Here is a 21824-nt window from a genome sequence, read left to right as displayed (position 1 = left end):
AAGAACTAATATGCAGTGATGATGATGATGATGATGGTGATGATGATGATGATGATGACGCTGAGGACGATCGATGATGATAAAGAAGAAGCAGTACACCGTAACAGAGCAATCAGTTTCAACGGACCAGACTTACAACACCATCGACTGACAAACACATTCACTTGACTCTGAAGATGACTTCCGCTTAGGTTGTCGAAACGTCAGTCACTCACAACAGTTCTTTAAAGAACTACCCTCACACAGACGATTACACCATACAAACTGCAACTTAACAGTGAGATGAGATTGTTTTATTCAAATTTTGTTCGAAATCCTTTCCTCTGAGCGGCCCTTCGATTGTCTGTGGTGTACCAGACCACACGAGGTCAAGCAAGTTCCGTTATGGAGAACGCCAATTACCTACACTCAAATTACAACAGTCGAGTTTCTCTTCATTATCCTGTGACGTTTTACTTCGATTGATTTGGAGGTTACCCTTTATCCGTGTTCTTGTGTACTACAGATTTGTCACCTGCGCTCTATGACCTGTATCCCGACTCTTCCAGCTAGCTTACACTAGAATCCAAAGTCAAGAGGAATATGACTTTTCTTTGTATCCTATAGGAACAAGAGGAAAGAAAACTACGGTTTATACATGTGTGGTTGATTACTAACGGCAAGAGTAAACATGCATGTAGGGACTGGGAGTTACTCTCCGACCTTTGGATCCTTCTCTTAATAACTTGAACATATTTAGTTATCATTCTTATAATTGTTGAGTGGTACACACTTTGACCGGGGTCTTGTACTGCTAGGATCGCTGTAGGTATCTTTGGGCCTACTGTCACTCTAGTGACTGGGACTTTCGTCTGACTAATGACGCCGCTGACTTTGAATTCGAGAGAAAAAAACGCCACACCTTTAATCGGTTTTTGTCAAATAGGACTGTGACAACCACACACCCTCTTTAACTCAGCCGAACTACTTGTTTAAAAATAAACAGGACAAACAAATATTGAAAAGTTCACCTCATAAGCTTCCAATGCTTCCGTAGTCATAGGCTGGGCTCGCAGGACACTTTATCCAAGTCTCGAATCCTTTCGATCTTCGAAAAGAGGACTATGTAAGTCGATATAAACATTAGATTGGATAATGCAATTCAAGAGTTTTCACCGGCTTAGACATCATAGTATATGGGCAACTATACCATGCTCAAACATGATAAGCGTACGCGTAAATGTTGTGGGCGCCTTTGTTTTGATTTTATTTTAATTTTCTATATTCTAGCCGCAATGTAGGCTCGATTACCAGCCAGCCGCTATTCGGGAGCCCGCGCTTCTAACCTGAAGACACTCTCGGGGTGGAACGTGGACCAGACTTGAGAAAGTGGTTGAAATCGAGCCTAGCCGCAATGAAGTTAGATAAGCATTTTTTCAACAGATGGGAGTACCCAAAATAATTGTTTGCATTGATCTTGCGTCTGCTAAACACATGTACAACACATGTTTTAACCAATCAGAACGACGGTAGTTGGGCATGTGACTACGTTTCTCAGGCAATGCCAGTTTACGACAATATTTAGAAAGCGTTCCATACTCCAGAAGATTATGGGAGAAACCTAAAAGAGCCAAAGGACTTACTTTCCACTTGAATCGTTAAACTTCTTACAAATCATTCTGCAATCTTGAATGTCCTGCCGCACGTGTTCTAACAGCGCTTCATGCTGTTTGTTCAGTTTTTGGAAGAAAGTTAATCTCTTTTTTATTCTGTTTGTCGTGTCCTCGTTGATACAGTTTCTGAATGCGTCAAGCCTTAGCTTCTCTTTCTCTATTAACAAGTCTTGCTGTCTCTGTGCCTCGCGAAACTTGCTCAGTAAGCCCAGAATCTTCTCACGACATTCTGTTCCTTCATCACCGTTCTTTGCCAGCTTTTGCCAGTTATGTACTTCGGTCCGAACTTGTACCTGCGAAATTTGCGAAAGATCCTTAGCTGGAAAAGTCAGCGTTGCAAACCTCTTCCTGCCGACGGAACTGAATTTTTAAGCCTGCGCAGTCAGTGGGAGTTGGCTAGTTGCGAGTTCTAGATGAGGCTAATAACTCGGTATTGAACTCAAGTCACAGAATGCATTTTCCCCCTATGTGATCAAGATTTTTGGTGGCTTCCAAGAAATCCTTGAAATCATGGCTCTATATTTCATAATCACACCATCTTACACCTCGATCTGCTGATATAATACTAGTTCCGGCTGAAACTATTAAATCATTCGCAATTTACCTCATACATGTTGGATTATTTTCATTAGTAACAACATTCCGAAAAATAACTGAGGAGCTCCGCTTTTAGGCTGGCCTAAATCTATATATTATATGAAGAGCCAGGGACGCAAACGTATTTCGAAGAAAATGTACTTGCACTACTGATGCATGTGCATATCCACGAGAAAAATGTTCACACTTCCACTCTCTCTTCCTTTTACTTGGGAAGAACGTTCACGGCACTCACAGAAATTCTAAATTTGGCGAAACAAACCAAGCTGCTTCAAGGAACATAATGTGCGGATCGGGAATGTAGGGACGGATGCTCTGTTTTAATCTACTCAGCTATTAATTTACGAGCTAGAGAGAAATAAGTTTCTTGTACCTGTAAGATTTTCTTCTGTTCTTGATACTGCTGGCAGAGCTTGGTAAAGTGTTCAAACTTGTAGTCCGGAGGAGATTGTGCAGTGGGTATTACCTATAGTACATATAAAAAAATTACAATATTTAGATTGTTCTTGCAAGGGTAATCAGGTAAATTAACGGCAATGTTGGGAAGGTCTCTCTAAAGGTATCGCGTCCAGACTCCCTAAAACGAAAGTAAAAACTACATTGGCTAGGAATGTGTCATGATATGCACGGAATACAGCTGGTGGCGATAACCTTAAGAAGGTTTGTCAGTAGAAAAAGGCTTAGAAGGCCTGTTAGGAACACTATTTCGATTGACAGAGTTAATTAAGAAATGACCACGCGTTGCCTAAATGCAGTATTAAGTGAGCTGATGCACACCAGTGTAATTAACTATGGTAAGTTTCTATCGGGGAAGCCAACTTCACTAAAAGTGGTTTAGAGAAGGGACCTCATAAGACTTGAGTGAAAAAGTGTGATAAAACTGTATTGTAGGCCTATACTAAGATCCACAACTCAGCATTGCATCAGGTCTAACAAAGACTGACGGCCTCGTTTAATTAATCTGCACCTAGTAATTCAGAACGCGTTGTATGATGGAAACTAGCGACTTAGTGGATGTAGAGAACACAATTTACTTTAACTCGTGAATTTGCCAAGACGCCAAGAAAAACTTACCAGTGTAACAGTTATATCACATTCACAACAACAATCTCAAAACACAGACAATAAGGTTACGACACACTTGAAACACCTGTCCACACAACATTGAAGGAAGCTGCCTTCTCCTTGTCTTGTCATTGGTCAGTTAGTCAGTCACAGAATGAACACGAAAATGGCTGCAACACACAACTTCAAGACACACGTTAAGTAACAAACAAAAAGAACACATACACCTTCACGATGGGGTCTTCAAAGTTACTCTAGGTTTGGAACCATGGAGACATTTTATACATTTTATACCCCGTTACATGAGTTCTGAACGGCTTGCTTTGATTAAGTGGCGAGATATTCCACTAAACGTATTCTGGAGAATTTGAATCTTATGGAATAAGCTCTAACGCGAAAGGTTTGCAGCATTTTAATATTGAATGTCTTGAAGTTAAACGGAACAAGGCTCTTAAGGCTGGTTTTTCCCTAGCGCATAAGCATAAGCCGACATACGCAGACGCAATAAGACGCTGATAATTAGCGCCTTTCGTTAGGGAAATTTCCTAACAAAAGGCGCTACTTAACAGCACCTTACGGCGTGTGTTGCTTATGCTTAATGTACGCTAGTGAAAATCATCCCTTAAGGCTCTAGCAATTTTGAGAAAATTACCCAATATCAGTCATACTTTATAAATCCTTAATTGCTCTCGCATTCATACGATTACCCATACTAATTCTAGATATTATGTTTCTGAATGTGAGACAAGCCGTATTTATTTCCGATTTTGGTTTGAGTTCGAAAATTCAATTTGAATTAACAGACCGCAACTAAATTAGCGACAACTTCTGTAAACTGGTGTTCTAAATGCTCAACTTTCAACTAGACCTTGGAATGAAAATAGCATTGGCAAACAGACAGATCTGCTACGAACTCTTGACACTCGAGAAGATAACATAACGATTCTTATGTTGATGGTAATCTTGATAAAACTCGCCAGGTGAATATAAGGCCGATTGCGAAGAAACTTTTTTAAGGGTTGCGTAGGAAGACTGTCAAGCCATAATATTGCGAAAACAAATTGAAATGACAATAAGAAGGTCATGTATGTGAGCTTTAGTTGGTAAAATGAACAATATTTTGAGAGCAAACCAACCACTAACCGTATTGTTGTTTTGTTTTACTGGTGGCAGCGCAGGTGGCTTATTGGCCAAGCCCACCGAGCTCATTGTGGTTCCCATGGCAACTGCCTTGGGCTTGGTTTCAGAAGTGTTTTGCTTCAAATTATTTCCTAAAACTTTAAAATGCAGAGTTATTAGAATTTTTAGAACAATAATTCAAGGGTAACTTTTACAACTATATTATGATTTGAGAATTTCGCTGATTATTCTGCACGAGAATTGGTCTGCATAGCTTGCATGTCTGCAGACTGGCCAAACTCGCAAAACTGACACCTGCTTTGGAATTAACGCTGGGGCGTATTTTCAGATTAGTTTCTTACAAAATGGCTGCATGTTAAGCTAATTTAGGGTACTTGGGGGGAAGAGCCAAGCTTTAGTAGCTGTAGTTGTTCTAAGCCCTTAGCGAGTTCCAGAAAACATTAAAATCTGCAGGTCGCAGCAGTTACATATCTCCTGGAGAGGTGTCGCTGAATTTTCAAGCAGTGTAAGAACTTTTTCTACATGCCACAAGCATAACAAGGACTGCTGGAGGGTTTGACGGTATGAAAATATTAGAACCAAAAAATGTAGCTAGGTGGACTTTTGCAAAAATAATAATTTTAAACTATTACAAAAGCCATTAAATACAAGATTTAATCTGCGCGATGTCGCTTCAGATGCCCAAGAAATCTTTGCGCAAGTTTTACAAATTGAAAGGAAGCTTGTGGTAAATTTTTTAAAGCAGGCTTTGCTTACCTGGGGATGTCAGTGTAGTTGGTTGGATCTATACCTCGATAATCGTCAGTTCTTAAAACTTCACAATGTGCAGGTCTTGCGTTGCTCGGCGGCGGAGTGTTACTGTTTTGCAATAGTTCTTCCCTATTCAGGTCGAGCGCTTATTTTCCCGTTGTTATAGTTGATAACTGTTTGCTGTCAGGTTTGGAAACTGTATAGACGCACCAACGCAGCCTGGTGATGTTAAGTCATTGTGTCAAAGACGTGCGGTATTGACTGCAAGGTAAATACGCCCTGTAGTATCAGGCCCATGACACCACATAGGCAATACAGGATTGCTTTGTTATTTATTCTTTTAGAAGTTTATCGAGAGGGGCGAGTCCGTGTCAGCGGTATGATGAACTAAGGTGTGGCTTTCTGGCAACCAGCCGATTTATTAGCATGCAGTCGTTCCTTTTTAGCAGAAAAATAACACAGTTAATTTGCTTTCTGTTTACTTAGACGCAAGGCAGTGGAGACAATGTAGACAAACAAAACAACTGCGCGACTTAAATAACCCAACACCAATCAATTTGTAAATTCCTCCGTCCACTACAATTACTTCGTAGGTTAAACAGGTATTGAGAATAACGAAAAACATTCATAATTCAGTACATTGCCAATTCTCATAACATACTCACAGCAAATAAACTGCCAATCCGCAAAGGAAATTAATTTATATTTTGAGCTCGGAAGGACGGAAGAGACCACTGAATTATTTAGGACAAAAGTGTTCTTTTATTCACAGCCTCTCGTTTTTTTTTTTTGGTTCTCAGCTAGGCAGCGCAGCGCGTCTCTGAACACCAGCCTCGCTGCTGTCTTATTTACTAGAAGTCTTATAAGTCAGTTACATGGATGAAACATGTCCAGACCAAGTTTGAAATAAAATGTGCGAATTTGGTCATCCGTGTGTTGGAGCATGACATGAAGGTACATGGACCTAAAAATAGAGAAAAATGTAAGCGAGAAGATCGAACAAATGGGATATTGCGCAGTGAATAAAAAACAAAACAAAAAACGATAATCCAAACCGAAGTATGAAGTTAATATTTACGGCGTATTTTGTGGTCTTTGGTAACGAACCCAAGTTTTTGTTTTACATTTTCGTTTGGTTTTTCTTTCATCAGAAACTATCTAGTACTATCCACACTATCTGTTAATTTTGCACCCGACTCAAGCGCTCGGGAACTGGGGGAGATAGTGCTTTAGTACAATTAAGTTGGCGCGCAAAGGGATTTAAAAAATGGTGGAGAAATTGTTATCTCAAAGAAGACCGCTTGAGTTAATTACCGCACTGAGACTTGCGCTAACTCTCAAACTTGACTTGTTTTCCATTTGTATCATTTGGTTTTTCACACCCACAAGCTCCTTAATGGAATATACAGTGGTTTCGGTAGGGAATTAAATGGCACAGTCCTTTTCAAGTGATGTCAAATGGTACACTCGTCCCGTTTTAATTTGTTTGTTGAAAATTTGTACTGCTCCATTTGGCGTAAGATTCTCACCGGAAAGCGCTCTTGGTTTTACCCACCTGCCCTAGCTTCAATTTGATTGGTTGTTATTAAAAGCAATTTGATCCTAAAGATAGCGCAAAACTTGAAGTCGAAGGCATCACGAAGCTTTCATTTTTTTTCTCAAATAACTTAGAGAGAGGGTTAAACAAGGTTAGCAGCTTATAAAATCTGGAGTAATTAGATATATGTTTTTAATTTTGTTAAAGTAAATTGCTTGGTAAATGGATTGCATGCAGTTGTCGCTGTCTGTAAATTGCGCAAAGCTATTAACTTAATGGTTCATACTTCATAATCCTCTGCGCCGACTCGCTGGCCAGTGTTCGCGACGAAGTCTATAAATGTAATATAAGTACGTTCTCGTTAGAGCTGACAAGTGTGCTTACGGACCCGCCGTGTCAGTTTCATCATGGGAATAGTTATTTCGTTTTGTTGGAGAGTTCTGTACAGGATTCCATTTACAAAGAAGAAACAAACGGAGAGGGAACAACAGAATGCGACAGATTCAATACCAACGGTAATTATATTTGTGTTAGGAGTCGCTTGAGCTTTAGCATGGTTAAATATGCGGCAGTCGCACTTAGTTCCATAGAGACAGTATTATGATTTCGAATGACCTTGGGAGCTGAAAATTAAAAACAGCAAGAACCAAAACCTGAAGCCATAATACCAGAGTTTACTCAGCAAGGTTTCGTTTGTAGGACAAAAATATTCCAATTGACTTTGGGTAGCTCTTTCCACTCTAGAAATGTTTTAAGTGAATTTTTCCTGACATTATTCTAAGCAATGATTTGTAATAGATTAAGACCTTGCTTTCGTTTTCCCTGTTGGCGAAAAAATGGTCTCATTCTAAAACAAGACTACACTGATCAAGACGAAAATAAAAATAACCTTCGGAGTGATAGTTTTCATATTACAAATTGCGATTCAATTCAAGTTTTACCTCAGTAGTTATATTTGGTAACATTTTCTTTTAAAAATACTTCGTTAACTTTGGATTGAGTAAAATTTACAATCGCTCAGAACGTAAAGTTAAATTTCTATCCGTCATCTTATTTAGTCTTCAATACGAGCCTCATTTGTTTTGGGCATCAGTCCTCATCGTTGATTTTTTTATGCCTTAAATTATTCATGCCAAATTATCGTTATGACGTCTAAAAGTAGATAATTTTGTTATTAACCCTCAAACACTGCCAATCAAAGCCGGTGGCTTTATTGGCACACGAGGATTAAACATTCAAATCGGCGTAGAAGCAAGAATTGAAATAGGGTCGAACTATCGCCAGAGAAAAACAGTGATGAGCAGAGAAATACAGGAACCTATTCGCAAACATTTAAAGCGGTTATCTTACACTCTTATTTTGAATGACAATACAGGTAAACTGGAGTGAAATGTCAGGTCTATCGTCGTTTGGATTTTGACTTAATATGGAGTAACTTAATTCAGTTATTTGAAAAATGTTAAACACCTGCCATAGTGAATTTAAAAATGGCTCGTGATGCCGCAACCACAACAAGTCGGGACTATACGTGATTTTCTTTTCATCCGGCTAGTCGTTCATCTCTGCTCAGTGACAGTCACCGTCGAATTGAACGCTCGCGGAATAAACAGAGTCGCTAAATTTTATACATTACATCGCAACAAAAGTTAAGGATGCTTGAAGCTGATTCACGGGCCGACGGTGTTTTGAAACTACAATCTTTTATTGATCAACAGAAATTTGAATTGATCAATCAGGTGACAAAAATAAAGAAATCACCTTTTTGAAGAAGATTTCGTCCGCTTGACATAGAACTCGATACTCGAAACTCATATTAAAGAAACACTGGCTCTATAAGCAGAATTATGTGATTGGAAGCTAGTTTAAAAGTTCCTGCTGCCTCTTCTGATATCGCTTGCAAACTTAGATGACCGTCCACAAACATAATAATGTGAATATTCATACTGCAAAGCTTGAAGAGAGTAATGATCTTGCTTTCATGGCGCTATGGCACTCGATCGGTAGAGAAAAAAGGTGCTAGACTTTGATTAGTGACAACAATATCATGGAATTGCCTTTGTTCATGTAGATAATGCAAAATGAAATTGAAGCCAGTGTAACATTAATTTAGAACACCCTTGAAAAATTTTAAAGTCTGCAACCTAATTAGTCAGGTTTAGTTTAAAGAACTAATGCGGTAGTTTCATGAAGGTAAAACGCGAGAGATGAAACAGTGACTTAGTTTCCAGGGTTTTCCCTCGTCCCACTTCCAGTGACTGGACTGAAGCAAGAGCTGCTTTGTAAATTGTAACTAAAATTAGAAAAGTTATCAGTGAATAGGCTTACTATCTTATTGTTAACAACTGAGCAGGTTTAGAAAAGTGTTTTAAGCCTACTGGCTCATACGCTCCGGCTTTTAGTCCTGGTTTTTATTACATGACTCACTGGGCGGAGTTAGAAATATTGCCACTCCCTTTAAATGGAATGAAAGTCCATCGACGAGTTACCCTAGTACTCTGCAATCCATTAAAACTTATGGCGATAGAGAGGCACTGTAAGAGTAAAGGGTCATGTCAAGAATAAAACACAATGACTCCGGAAACCGGGTATGTGAGTAAGGCGTTGTCTTATAACATGAATTCTTTCTCTATGTGCCCGCCAGGACGTATTGAGGAACGGCTCCAGATGCTGTACCGCCGTAACATGCACGAGTTTGATAAAGACTTCCAAGGAGCTGTTAACAAAAATGGAACAAATTCAAACACAACTGCACAACGAAGTTATCCTGTGGAAGCTGAGGTTCATACGCGGTACCTGCAACGCAGAGAGTCGACAAAACTTCTATGAACTCCTTCGAAAGTTTAACTCTTTTCATGAAATGCTGGACGCGATCATCGAAAACGAAAGAAAGTTCCTCGATGCCATCGAACCGAAGCAAAACGAAGTCGAAAATGCAGACGTTGAAGCTGTGAAGGCATCGAACGAAACACTAAGCAAAGACAAAAAGGCTTTGAAGAGGAGAGTGAGATTTTTCACGAAGGTGCATGAACGCAATGTAAAGCTACTGTTTATTGTCCTAAATGAAGTGGCAGAGTGCCGAGCAATGGTGAATTCTTCTGATGGAGACGAGTGCGCGGACAGCTTTGCGTTAGAAATGGAAGAAACTGGTAGATTCTTGACTGTGTTGAAGGAATCGAACGAAGAACTGGCCGAATATACACCATCACGACGTTGTTCTTACAAGCCGGAATAACGAACTCAGAGCGGAATACTTCAAAATGATAAACTATGATAAACCTTAAGAAGTGCGGGAGTCAGATTGGACTTTTTGTTAATTCATCGGCTCAAAACTAGACACGAAGGGAATAAACAGTCTAAAAAGGCAAGATCATTAGCCACTATCTTGTTAATTCTGAGAAACTATTTTTGAATAGAAAATGAAGTTTCCTTTAGTACGGCACATTATAATGTATTGCATCATTTCTGAGTAGGAATTGACAGCCACTCCGACCTACAATCCCAGACAAAAAAGTTGGGACACGAAGCGAGTTCTCCCCTCCCCCCACTTAAAATGTTGATAATCAGGAGATTTTTTCCCTTTTTGTTGGAAAAAAAAAAAAAAAAAAAAAAAAAAAAAAAAAAAAAAAAAAAAAAAAAACGCGACGTTTTCCAACATTGATTAGGGGGGATGGGAAATACGTGATCCAGCTCAACTGTCCCAACTACTTTTGTCCTGGATTGTAATTTCCCAGCATTATGCGCACGAGGTACAACTGACTTACCGAAAACCTTGGTCGGCCGGTAAGGGCAATTCTATTCAATTCTTTTATTTACACTTTACTGGGCATTAAAGTAAATGCCGGAAAGTAGTAAGAAATTAAGAAATATAGAGCTGTAAGGAAATAAAATTTGTATGTGAGCGGTGGCCAAAGTAGCAAGAGCTTTCTAGCTTTCTAGAGCTTTCTATGGCCACCGCCATAGTCAAGGAAATAGCAGCCAAAAACAAAAAAGGTTCAGCTAAACTACATTCAGATTACATACGCTAGGCAACAGGACATCTTTGTACTTTGGATGGAAAACAGTGCCACGCTTTTACTAGACTGCTCCACAACCAGGCGAAGTCCTTAACAGGACTTACTACCCTCCAGCATGCATAAGCTGACTCCAGAGAAGATTAAACTGTGCTGCCGGCATGTGATGAATTTCTCTAGCAGCTTCACAGACAACTCAAACGGAAATGTAGAAAAAACTCGAACGCGAAAATCCTTGCCAACATTGAATATCGATCTACCTCATCATAAAATGGCGACAGCCAGGGTATATGTCAATTGTAACGGCTGCTTTGCACCCGGGGGGTACTCCCAGAAAAATTTGGTGGGGCTGTGCGGCCCGCTTTCCAAAACCCTTACCCTATTTATGACAAAAATCTGCGACTTTCCAACCCTATTTATGACCAGACCAAAAATTCAAGACCCTATTTATGACCGTTGCAGCTGACACTGTTGCCCTAAACATAATTTTTGAAGGGCCTCTGTTAATGGACTTATCGATAATGATGAAAAAGTAGCTTCTTCTAAAAACACACCCAGTTCAAGACTAGAGTTGAAAACCATACCCCATCAGGAGCATATTTGATAAATAGAAACACACCGCGCCGATAGGCGACCTTTTTCGTCCCCAGTGACCGCGCCAAAGAGCGCCTTAGCTCTGGGGACGATTTGTTCGCGAAATGGCTTTTGGGTTATAGAGAAATCTACCGTGTCCGCTGACCCGCTGACACCGCCATCTTGTGAGATCCTGTGACAGTTTCAAAGTTTTGTGAGCGGTGAATTGTACTTTTTTCGAATCCAAAATGGGGAATAAAGGCATGGAAGACCTTATCCCCGTTATGAACAAAATTCAAGATGCATTCTCTCATATTGGGCAGCCATCAAGCATAGATCTGCCTCAGATCGCCGTGGTTGGAAGTCAAAGCGCCGGAAAGAGTAGTGTTTTGGAAAACTTTGTGGGAAGGTAAGGAAGTGATCACGATTGTGGCTTTTTGGTTTCTCTTGAATTAAAAATTATTAACATATCTTTGTAGAGATTTTCTGCCGAGAGGATCGGGAATCGTAACCAGGAGACCACTTATACTCCAGCTTCATCCAGCCAAGTCAGGTTTGTACAATTACGTTGCATGACGAATAGAAATCTAATAGGCTTAAGCTTTATTAAAATTGATCTTGTTTATTGTTTTCAGCTGTTTCAATATATATTCCTGTAAAAGGCCCATATTATAGGTACTTTGATTTAATGTCAAAAATATGAACTCCTAAACTGAAATACACATATAATATATAACTGAAACTTAACTTGAAGATCTTAAAGTGTTTTCATATAAATTTTCTTGAATATGCTAATTAACTTTATCATCCAGATTACGTGACATTCTTAAAATAGAGGTGACCATTAGCCCAGCCAGTTGAACATAATTATCACAGTACATCATGTAGACTGAAATGTAAACAAAAGCATTAAAAAATATTAATGCACGTTTCAGTGAGTGAAGAAAACATGAAGAACAGAAAATCATCCCTTTGTTCAGGGTTAGTTCATTTTATATCCCTGTCCCAAAGGGAGTGGCTCCATCAGCATAGGCATACAGGCCAGTTTTGGAAATTGTGAAAATTTTCAGGCAAAGCGCTCATGATTCGGGCAACAGCACTTGGGAGAAAACATTCCAAAATAATGGTGTTAGTATGATTTCCAAAACTTGTGAATAAAGTTTCTAGAACTTTTATCGGTTATTTTTTTATGAATCCCTGAGTGTTTCTTCAAGGAGTTGGTACATGTACATTAGGTAGTATCATGTGAATTGTATCATTTTAGTATATCTACTGCTGATCTTAAGTATTGTTGGTTCACCAAAGATGCCACTGCAGTCTGTAGATCGTTGATTGCATTGCAACGCAGCACAACGCAACACAACAGGGTCCCGGTTCAGTGTCACCTGCTTTTAAGTAACCAGTTCTAGTTTAGAAACCAACACTTCCTGAGCTTTTGACGTTTTCCATTGCTTTTAAACTTTCCAAACATTCTGCGTCTCTCAAAAGATCGTCATATTTTTTTGCTCTCATTCATTGTGTCTTGGAACATTAACCTCTAGGAGAACAGGCCATGAGATACAATGTACAATGTACAGTAGGTTATTCTATTTGGTAACACTACAAGAATATTAATAGCTTTTGGTAAAGGAATGTTGCTTGTAAACAATATCAATATTGTTTGATAAGAAATTATTTTTCATCTTTGCTAATCTTATTAATAGAACAACAGTTCATTTATGATTCAATTTTTTTTTTGTCATTTATCATTCTTATAGCCTTACTCTAGACTTATTTTTAAGGGGAGAAATAATGACTCATTTATTGTTTTCTAACAGGGGAGTTGAAGGTTTATTGTGGGATTGGCCCAATGGGTTAGCCCGTAGCTCAAACCCCTTCTTTGTGTGGTTTACAGTCATTGAGTTAGCCAGGTACTTACACATAGATATGGAAATTTTTCTAGAGTGGGCAGAGTTTCTTCACTGCAAGGGAAAAAAATTTGTTGATTTTGAAGAAGTAAGGAAAGAGATTGTTGCAGAGACTGACAGAGAAACTGGCAGCAATAAAGGAATCTCAGCTATTCCAATTAACTTGCGCGTGTTTTCTCCTCATGGTGAGTGTAAAGTACTGTGACGACTGATTTTCAGACAGTACAACTTTGTCTTGTGTGATGAGCTCATCCCTGTTTCAGTATTATTAAGTTAGGTGACTGGGAGTATTTCAATTCCCCCTTGAATGTGACGTCAGTTCATCAGAGCACTAATTTTGCCGGTGCCCTTTTCAATATGTCTGGGTGGAGAGAGTAACTGTTAGAGTAAAGTGCGTTGCTTAAAATGTAAAAATTAACTTAAAACAATGACCCAGGTAAGGTGTTGAACCCAGGCTGCTGCACTCTTGAGTACAGCTGGCACACTTACAATAAGCCCACATCCTAGTACCAGCTGCTTTGCATGCACAGTGTAGGTGCACAGTAAATTTTCAGAAGCATATCACCTCAAAGAGGTGATATGCTTCTGATATTATACAGTGTGTACTAATATTACATCTTTTCTATTTTTTTTGTTTTTTTTGCAGTTCTGAATTTGACATTGGTAGATCTTCCTGGCATGACGAAAGTTCCTGTTGGTGACCAACCTCCTGATATTGAAATCCTGATACGGAGTATGTTGTTACAGTTCATTACCAAGCCAAACTGTTTAGTGCTGGCAGTGTCACCTGCAAACTCGGATCTTGCCAACTCTGATGCACTGAAGATTGCTAAGGAGGTTGATCCTGAGGGTAAGAGTACTGTATTTAGTTTTGAAAGTGTAGTTACTTAAGCTGGCAAATGCAAGGATAACTTTTCCAAATCAAGTTACAAGGAAGTTTTATGTGTACAGCTAGCCAATGCCTCCTATACAATGTAATTGTCTCTACATGTACATTTTGTACCTGTAAGGCATGAGAAAAACTTTGAACTCATTTTGCCCAGAGCGCCAAGGTATATTATTTGGATTTTAAATTAATCCACGTTTTCAACTCAAAGTTGTTAATTTCTGACTGGAAATTATCATTTATCAAGCTAATATTTTCACTCAGACTTGCAAGACTACTGACAGAGACTACTTTCATTTGGCCATCGGGCCATCGAACTTCCATTTTCACTTACCTAAGAATAAATGTTACTTGATCTGGGCAATCGGATGTGGGCTTTTTCCTGCCCTGGCATGCATTGAGCCTACATCTGATTCCCAAAGCGATAATTCTTATTACTTTTTTTATTTTTATTAGGAGTACGAACAATTGGAGTGATAACAAAATTAGATCTTATGGATGAAGGAACAGATGCTAGAGAGATCCTAGAGAACAGAGTCCTTCCCTTGAGAAGAGGTACAGTAAGGGTGACAGTGATCAATGTTTCATAGGGTTATCAAAGATAGGCAGTGGCTGCTGGCAAAAATCACCATCTACACTGTACATGTACATGTACTTCATGATCATGGCCACTGACCTACTCTCCTGGGCTGTTAATCTTGTTCTTCAAAAAGATAAGAAAATCAGCCCCCTATTCTAACAGTAAAGCTGCCTACTATGGTAGGCAGCTGAATGGTACTGTTATTATTATTGTTTAGGCAACCTGATTAAAACATTATTACACTTTGGTGTCATAAGTCATTGGAACACCTGGCTTCTTTACCTTTTCCAGATGCACACTCTTTATCCAGAGTATTCTATTTTATACACAGCATTAAATACATCATTATGTAGATTACAGAGACACTCAACTTGTTCTATTTGAAATCTCTAAATTGCATTAATATTGTTTCCTCAGCATTGTTTATGCACTGATAGAACCCAGAAAGAAAATTAGAGATAGAAGATTATTGCTGAGTAATTGGCCTAAAATTTATTGCGGGTTTTTAACTGTTATATGATAAATGTTCCTACATGTACATGCAGTTTCTTCTGAAACAATGTGTCTCCTGAGAATTTGTTCATCTAAAAACGCATCTGTGTTGAAAAACGTTTCTTTAGTTTGTAGTCATTTTGTGGTCATGGTACATTTAAGATATCTTCGATTTTAAAATGATTTAAATGTTTCTTTGACAAATTAGTTTCTAGACTTGTTACATGTATAAATGTTTTATTGTCTTTGTACTAAAGGTTACATAGGTGTGGTAAATAGAAGCCAAGCTGACATCGATGGAAGAAAGGATATCAAGTCAGCCCTGGCCTCTGAACGGAAATTCTTCCTTAGCCATCCTGGTTATAGGTGAGTATACTTAACAGAACACGCAAACAACATGTATGGTTGCATAGATTACTTTCATGTGAAAATTATAACCAAGAAGCACCAATAAGAGATGCCGGCTAAGTAGAATTACTATAGCACTGTCTAGTAATTGAGTATATGACCGTCATGGAGATTTTAGGCTCAAATGTTAGAAATCTCCCATATTGGAAGATACATGTATAAGTATATGAATTTGATGAGCATGTCTCCAAGTCAAATTCAGCTCTCTCAGCATGATGGCATAATAGTAATTATTGCTAATGTTTTCCAATTAAGTCAAACGTGTCATGAGGGTTTTTTTTTTATTCTGGGAGTGTTGGGATTTTCAAAGACTACCAAAAACCATCATTGACTTCCAGTGATTTCCATAGATTTCCAAAGATTCTCTAGTGCCTATTTCCAGGATTTGTTATTTTTCATCTAACACAACCACGTTGCCAGTGTTTGATTTTTTTCTTCTAAAATTGGGGAATTTGGAGGAAGTACTGCCATTTTTCATAGACTGTTACATTTTGGTTTTAGATGTTTTTTCTAGAGAGTTTGTCTGATAATGTCTGAAGGTCAATTGTGTTATCTCAATAAATCGTTGATTTCTTGATGTTCAATGACAATCATTCCAGACACATGGCAGACAAAATGGGAACTTCATATTTACAAAGGGTTCTTAACCAGGTGAGGCTTGTCTCAATTACTTTGCATTTTTACTTTAGTAAGTAGCAATTTTGGCAAAGATTTGTAATATTTAATGATGATCCATTCTCCAGCAATTGACCAATCATATCAGGGAAACCTTACCAGCCCTTCGAAGTAAATTGGAAGAGAACATCATGGAAATTGAGAAAGAAGTCAAAGGCTTTGAAAACTATAATCCAGATGACCCTTCCATGAAGACTAAAGCCCTTATGCAGTAAGTAATTAGTAAAAAACATCAAAATACATGACTTTAAGTTGAACCTCTGATAACGCCTTAATCGAAAATGGAGGCTGGGTGCCCATGAGCTTAGGGGCTGGTACCCCCAATCTAAACCCAGGTCGTAGTACACCCTAGATAAGCCTGCCCTACCTGCACTGGAGCCATGAGCCCAACCCACCAGCCCCAGCCCCAGCCCCAGCTCCAGATCTAGCAACCATGACACTGAAACTAGAAATTCAGTGGAAAAATTGCAAAATAAACAACATCTAGAACTAACAAAGATATAGAAAACTAAAGCTCAAGGGGTAGGAGAGAGAGTAAAAAAACACTAAAAATGTGACTCTGAGTACTGCTGAAAGTGTCTATGAAAACCCCTGTAATAAACTTTCATGTAGTTAAGATGAATTAATTTCTGTATCACTCTAACAGGATGATTCAGCAGTTCAATTCAGACTTTGAGAAAGCCATTGAGGGTTCTGGAGATACAATTGACACTAAGGAGCTGTCAGGTGGAGCTAAGATAAACCGGATATTTCATGAGAGATTTCCTTATGAGTTAGTCAAGGTAATGAATGATTTTATACTTTACACTTTTTGAACAAATACTGACGTAGAGTACAGTTGCAAATTGATGAAAAAAGATCAAAGATAATTATTGTGGACAATCAAAGATCAAAGATATTGCGGACAATCCCATGATAAATTCTCCTAAAGCCATATCTACAATCTGAGGTTTTAAGTGGGCTTACTGTCTAAGCCTGTGGTGTTCTATCCAGGGCAGTCAGTGACTACATACATTGCAATTAAGTTTCACTGAAAATAGGCCATTCTACAGTTGTTTGCTTAGTTACATTTACTTGGCCTATGGATGCAAGCTAGCCTGGAGGTGACCTTGCTTTGATACAGACCTCTCTGCTTTTCTCATGTAAATGCCAACTAGTAAGCATAGGAACAACTTGATTTGCACAACAAAAGGAGTGAGGTCTTAATCAAAACAAGGTCACCTGCAGCGTCACTGCCATTCAAAGGCCAGGTCACTGAACAGACAACTGTATTTAAAATGGTCTATTCTTTGACCAGTCTTTCCAGCCTGACAGCCTGAAATCTCGTTAATAAATCAATCGACTTTTTTTGAACCAATTAATTAAGCTTGTTAAATTGGATGAAGTAGAGTAGTATTTTAATACTACTACTCAATAATTAAAATTATTGTTTGCTAAACCTGTTAGTAATAGTCAGACTAGAGAAGAAAAAACAGTCATTTTGGTGATGTTGCTTGAGAGAAACATTTTATAATTGATATCTTTTCTTGTGAAATCATAGGTGGAATTTGATGAGAAGCAGCTCAGGAAAGAAATTATGTTTGCCATCAAGAACATTCATGGTATCAGGTAAGGGTTAGTTTATAAACCATACAGGCAATTAAATTAATATCTAATATCCTCTAGTCTTGCGTGGTCATACACGTACAAAGTGATATACGGATAAACATTCATAATCAAAAGTATAACAAAATTCTCGAACGTGACTGGGTATCAGCAACCTGATTTGAGCATTAATTGGACAGTGTACAAGTCATGCTTGTAATTGGACAGTACGCGTCATTTTGTGCGTGCTGTTGCGATGCACTTTGTTGAGTAAACTGCTGTGTTTTTCAGCATTCATAACAACGTTTAATCGTTCAGTGCTCAATTGATGGTTTGTTCATTTCTTGAATGTTGTCATAGTTTTGATTAATTGGTAACAGGACATCGTGTTGTCCAATTCAGTCTGTAATCATACTCGTGATTAACAAATTGGACTCCCGCTTTGCGGTCGTCCGATTTTGTTAATCACTCGTATGATTACAGACTGAATTGGACTCCACTCAGTCCTATTACCATTGTTAATTAGTTTACAGAAGTATACACTTGATTGGAGTGAGGAGCTTCTGTAGCTTGCTCAAGTTTAAAGGACACAACATATAATGTAGGCTACAGCCGAGCTTGTAAATGGCGAACTGGTAATGCATCCTGCTATTTGAGATTTTTAACCTTGTTGCATTTTTTCTAATTAATGTTTGAATGCTGTCCCTGACTCCTACATGTACTTTATAATTTAATGTTCTGAGGGTTTTTTTGTTTTCTTTGTTTGATACACAGTGAATTTTTGTAACAGTACTCATGGAAATGTTACCACATTAGTATGACATTTCTTTTCTCGAAATAGGGTTGGTCTCTTCACACCTGATATGGCCTTCGAAGCAATAGTAAAACGTCAGATTGAGAAACTTAGAAACCCAGCGGTGAAGTGTGTGGACATGGTTATGTCAGAATTAACTAATGTCATCAAGAAATGTTCAAGCCAGGTGAAGTGGAGGCTTAATGCAACATTATTGATAATTAATTTCAAATTAATTATATTATTTCATAATTATAAAATAATACATTGTTAGTCCCACATGTACATGTATTTTAAATTATGTAGCTCATTTTATGTACAGTGAAACACTGGAATTATGAGTGCAAGCATGATGTAGGGCTCATGAAAATGTTTGATCAAAATTTGTTTGTCAGAGTGAAAGAAAATTATACGTGGAGACCATTGATTAGAAGTAAAAAAGAAAGAGAGAGATAAAGGAAAGAAAGAAGCTACTGTAAAACATAAAATCATGTCAAATTACATGTAGACGCTGAAGTCCAAAATTGAATAATATCATTAGCCTGAAAATGGGGGATTTGTGAACAGAGACTGTTATTGCATGTACTGTGTAATAATGTTGTAATACAATGTATGCTTCAAATCAACTGCAGAATAATCCAAATGTGTTGAAAGTGCATAACTAAGGTATGAAAGCACTTTTTATTATTTTTTTTTTGCGATTATTTTATTTTAATTCAATAATTATTGTTCTCTAAATGGCAGATGGACAAATACCCTCTGCTTAGGGATCAGGTGGAGAAAATTGTTGTTCAACATGGAAGGAAAGGAGAGGTTAAATCCAAGGATCAGGTACTTATATTGAAATGTACAAACATAAGCTTTTGGGAGCCATGGTTGATGCTGTGCAGTCAGAAATTGTTGCTGGGGTTACAGTTTGCATTCATGCCCTCTCCAAGGTGATCACATTTTGTTGGGCAGGACACTTGCTTTTCTCTGCCCAGTTGTAGTGATGGGTATAAGCAAATTAAATGCTGGTGGTAACCCTACAAAAGGCCTACTGGGTAGCATCCTATCTGGGAGGAAATAATGTATGGCATGAGGTATATACCAAAAACTTACTAAATATCATCCATGCTTCCTTGCAGGTTAAAACGTTTATTGACATGGAACTCGCTTATATCAACACAAATCATCCTGATTTTATTGGATATGCAGAGTAAGTCAATTTCATTTCATTATCTGAACTGATACTGAGCTTTGTGGTTGGTTGTGGACAATAGTGCATTGTTCATGGCTACTATTCTGTAGGACAGGCAGTCCTCCTTCAGGTGTATGGAATAGATATTTCTTCCACATTGCCACATCTGTCTTCTTGTTGCTAAGATCCTGGGTGGATAAAAAATAATGGCTGCCTCTAGTTGTTCAAGGATGGATAACACTATGGTGTTTTTAAAAACTACTGGGACCTGGTTCTGGTTGTTCCAAGATAGCTTTGTTGATTTTGTTAATACTTACCCACTGCTGTATGCAAGCGAATATATGAATTATCAAATATTTGATCAGCAAAAGAAAGTCTTGAAGACGTGAGATCATTGTAGTTATTTACATGAACATACATGTACTTTTAACAGTACTTTAAAAAATAATGCTTGACTTAGAGCTGCAATACCAAGTGCAATGCCCTACCAATTGGGCTATCAAGCCAACTGGAGCTGGGATGTTGCAAATTTCTGTTACATACCTGTAGATGGTAAAAATATGCATGAATATATGAAACATACAGTATATTCAAACTGCAAGAAAATGATTTAAAGACATGATCAACAGATCATTGCAAGCGATTCAGGGTAGACTTTCTCCACGAGTACTTGGAGCCTCATTTGTGCTACTCGAGCAAAGACGTTTCCGACAATACTGAGGAGGGGGAAGCCATGATAGTTGTTGCAATTGCTCCTATCACCCTTGTTTTTATAAAGAGTGACACTGAATATTGGTATCCGTTGTGTCTTGTGGCACTCTGCCTTCCCTTCAGCACAGGCAAAGAATCTTGTGCTGTTGGTGGAGGATGGATGCGTGACTTGTAACACTTCGGGATCTCTGCAGGGATACCGTTTTTTCCAGGTCCCTTGCCGGGTACAAGAGAGTCCATGGCCTTGTTGAGCTCCTCACCAGTTGGCTCTCTACAGTGTATCTAGCTCCTTCAGCACAGACAGGCACTCAAAAGCATTTAGGGCTCCTTCTGAGACAACATTGTCTCTTGCATATTACTCAGATGCCACTAAATGCCCATTTAATTTTCCAGATATGCAATCCTGAACTGCTGCCAGAAGTTGGGTAGCATGGGAGCGATAGCTCCCTTAGCTGGCAGTCAGTTCTGTAATATTTTAAAATGCAGTTGAATTGTCATTGATGTGTATTATTTTCTTGTAGGGCATCAAGTAGTACCAACCCTGGAGAAAGAAAAGTAAAGAGAACTGTGTCAAACCAGGTGTGTTCAACTTGGCAAAATCAACTTTGAGCTCAATTTTGTTGTTCATGTTTGAGTTAATTTTGGATGTGTATGGACCATACTGTATTTCATTGTGGAACAACTAAAGTTGTAACTTTTCTCATTTTCTGTACTTTGATTTAAACTTTCCAGTCCCACAGTTTTGTTTGGCTGTTTTCTTTATAGGCTTTTGTTCTGTAAAAAAACTTTAAATATTAAAGAAAAAATGTTGAGCTAAGCAATTACAGATTATCTCTCCACAACCCATTAACACTCACCTTGTATTGTTTTCTCTCAGGTGATTAGGAAAGGGTGGCTGACAATAAGCAATGCTGGGTTTATGAAGGGAATGAACAAAGAGTACTGGTTTGTACTCACAGGTAAGTTATGTACCTGTTCAATAAGATAGGGTGAAGGTAAAGTCTGCATACGAGTCAAGTAGCCCACTGGGCCAGAGCATATTCCAGTTTCCTTAGTATGAAGCGACTAGGAGTATTTCTACTCCCCCCTGGATGGGATGCTAGTTCATCGCAGGGGAACCCCCAGCATTAAATTCGCCAGTACCAATTTATACACCTGGGTGGAGAAAGGCACCTGAGAGTAAAGTGTCTTGCCCAAGGACACAACACAATGTCCCGGCCAGGGCTCAAACCGGGACCACTTGATCTGGAGACGAGCGCACTAACCATGAGGCCACCGTGCCTC

The 21824-nt window shown here is 38.6% G+C and overlaps 3 protein-coding genes across 4 annotated transcripts in view; 2 read left to right on the top strand and 1 right to left on the bottom strand.

Moving 5' to 3' along the window:
• Positions 1-271: 271 nt before the first annotated feature.
• LOC110040337 (uncharacterized) lies at positions 272-5549 on the bottom strand. 2 transcript variants are annotated; one of them, XM_089274635.1, is made up of 6 exons: positions 5211-5549; positions 4458-4591; positions 2623-2715; positions 1623-1945; positions 1011-1087; positions 272-558 (listed from the first exon to the last, which is right to left on the bottom strand). In XM_089274635.1, exons 2-5 carry the CDS (start codon positions 4533-4535, stop codon positions 1012-1014), a joined length of 570 nt encoding a protein of 189 aa, XP_089130761.1. In that variant the 5' UTR covers positions 4536-4591; positions 5211-5549; the 3' UTR covers positions 272-558; position 1011. The 2 variants fall into 2 exon arrangements, with proteins under 2 accessions (XP_089130761.1, XP_020601214.2); XM_020745555.2 differs by having other exon boundaries at positions 272-600; positions 5211-5547.
• A 782-nt stretch (positions 5550-6331) lies between these two features.
• On the top strand, positions 6332-10742 carry LOC110040334 (uncharacterized). Its single transcript, XM_020745552.2, has 2 exons — positions 6332-7256; positions 9383-10742. Exons 1-2 carry the CDS (start codon positions 7149-7151, stop codon positions 9971-9973), a joined length of 699 nt encoding a protein of 232 aa, XP_020601211.2. The 5' UTR covers positions 6332-7148; the 3' UTR covers positions 9974-10742.
• Positions 10743-11490: 748 nt separating this feature from the next.
• The window catches only part of LOC110040241 (dynamin-1-like), a 22392-nt gene continuing 12058 nt past the window's right edge, over positions 11491-21824 (top strand). The window contains exons 1-15 of the mRNA XM_020745449.2: positions 11491-11733; positions 11804-11877; positions 13267-13416; positions 13878-14081; positions 14574-14672; positions 15447-15555; positions 16197-16248; positions 16341-16483; positions 16919-17054; positions 17813-17880; positions 18698-18836; positions 19394-19480; positions 19777-19847; positions 21062-21119; positions 21418-21499. Of these exons, the coding sequence (XP_020601108.1) occupies positions 11573-11733; positions 11804-11877; positions 13267-13416; positions 13878-14081; positions 14574-14672; positions 15447-15555; positions 16197-16248; positions 16341-16483; positions 16919-17054; positions 17813-17880; positions 18698-18836; positions 19394-19480; positions 19777-19847; positions 21062-21119; positions 21418-21499 (1633 nt within the window). The 5' untranslated portion in view covers positions 11491-11572. The remainder of the gene's footprint in view (positions 11734-11803; positions 11878-13266; positions 13417-13877; positions 14082-14573; positions 14673-15446; positions 15556-16196; positions 16249-16340; positions 16484-16918; positions 17055-17812; positions 17881-18697; positions 18837-19393; positions 19481-19776; positions 19848-21061; positions 21120-21417; positions 21500-21824) is intronic.

The sequence above is a fragment of the Orbicella faveolata genome, unplaced genomic scaffold (assembly GCF_042242905.1).
Source record: "Orbicella faveolata isolate gen_17 unplaced genomic scaffold, um_ofav_v1 contig_36, whole genome shotgun sequence".
Taxonomy (NCBI): Eukaryota; Metazoa; Cnidaria; class Anthozoa; order Scleractinia; family Merulinidae; genus Orbicella; species Orbicella faveolata.
Note: the sequence above shows the minus strand (reverse complement) of the source record. Positions and strands in the feature narration are given on the sequence as shown.

What these genes read in the sequence shown, in the direction of transcription:
- LOC110040337 (XM_089274635.1), bottom strand. Translation starts at nt 4,535, where the DNA reads ATGGGAACCACAATGAGCTCGGTGGGCTTGGCCAATAAGCCACCTGCG. An exon ending in TAAAACAAAACAACAATACG is followed by an intron (nt 2,716 to 4,457) that starts GTTAGTGGTTGG and finishes TATGTACTATAG; the next exon opens with GTAATACCCACTGCACAATC. An exon ending in TTTAACGATTCAAGTGGAAA is followed by an intron (nt 1,088 to 1,622) that starts GTAAGTCCTTTG and finishes CTCTTTTCGAAG; the next exon opens with ATCGAAAGGATTCGAGACTT.
- LOC110040334 (XM_020745552.2), top strand. Translation starts at nt 7,149, where the DNA reads ATGGGAATAGTTATTTCGTTTTGTTGGAGAGTTCTGTACAGGATTCCA. An exon ending in CGACAGATTCAATACCAACG is followed by an intron (nt 7,257 to 9,382) that starts GTAATTATATTT and finishes TGTGCCCGCCAG; the next exon opens with GACGTATTGAGGAACGGCTC.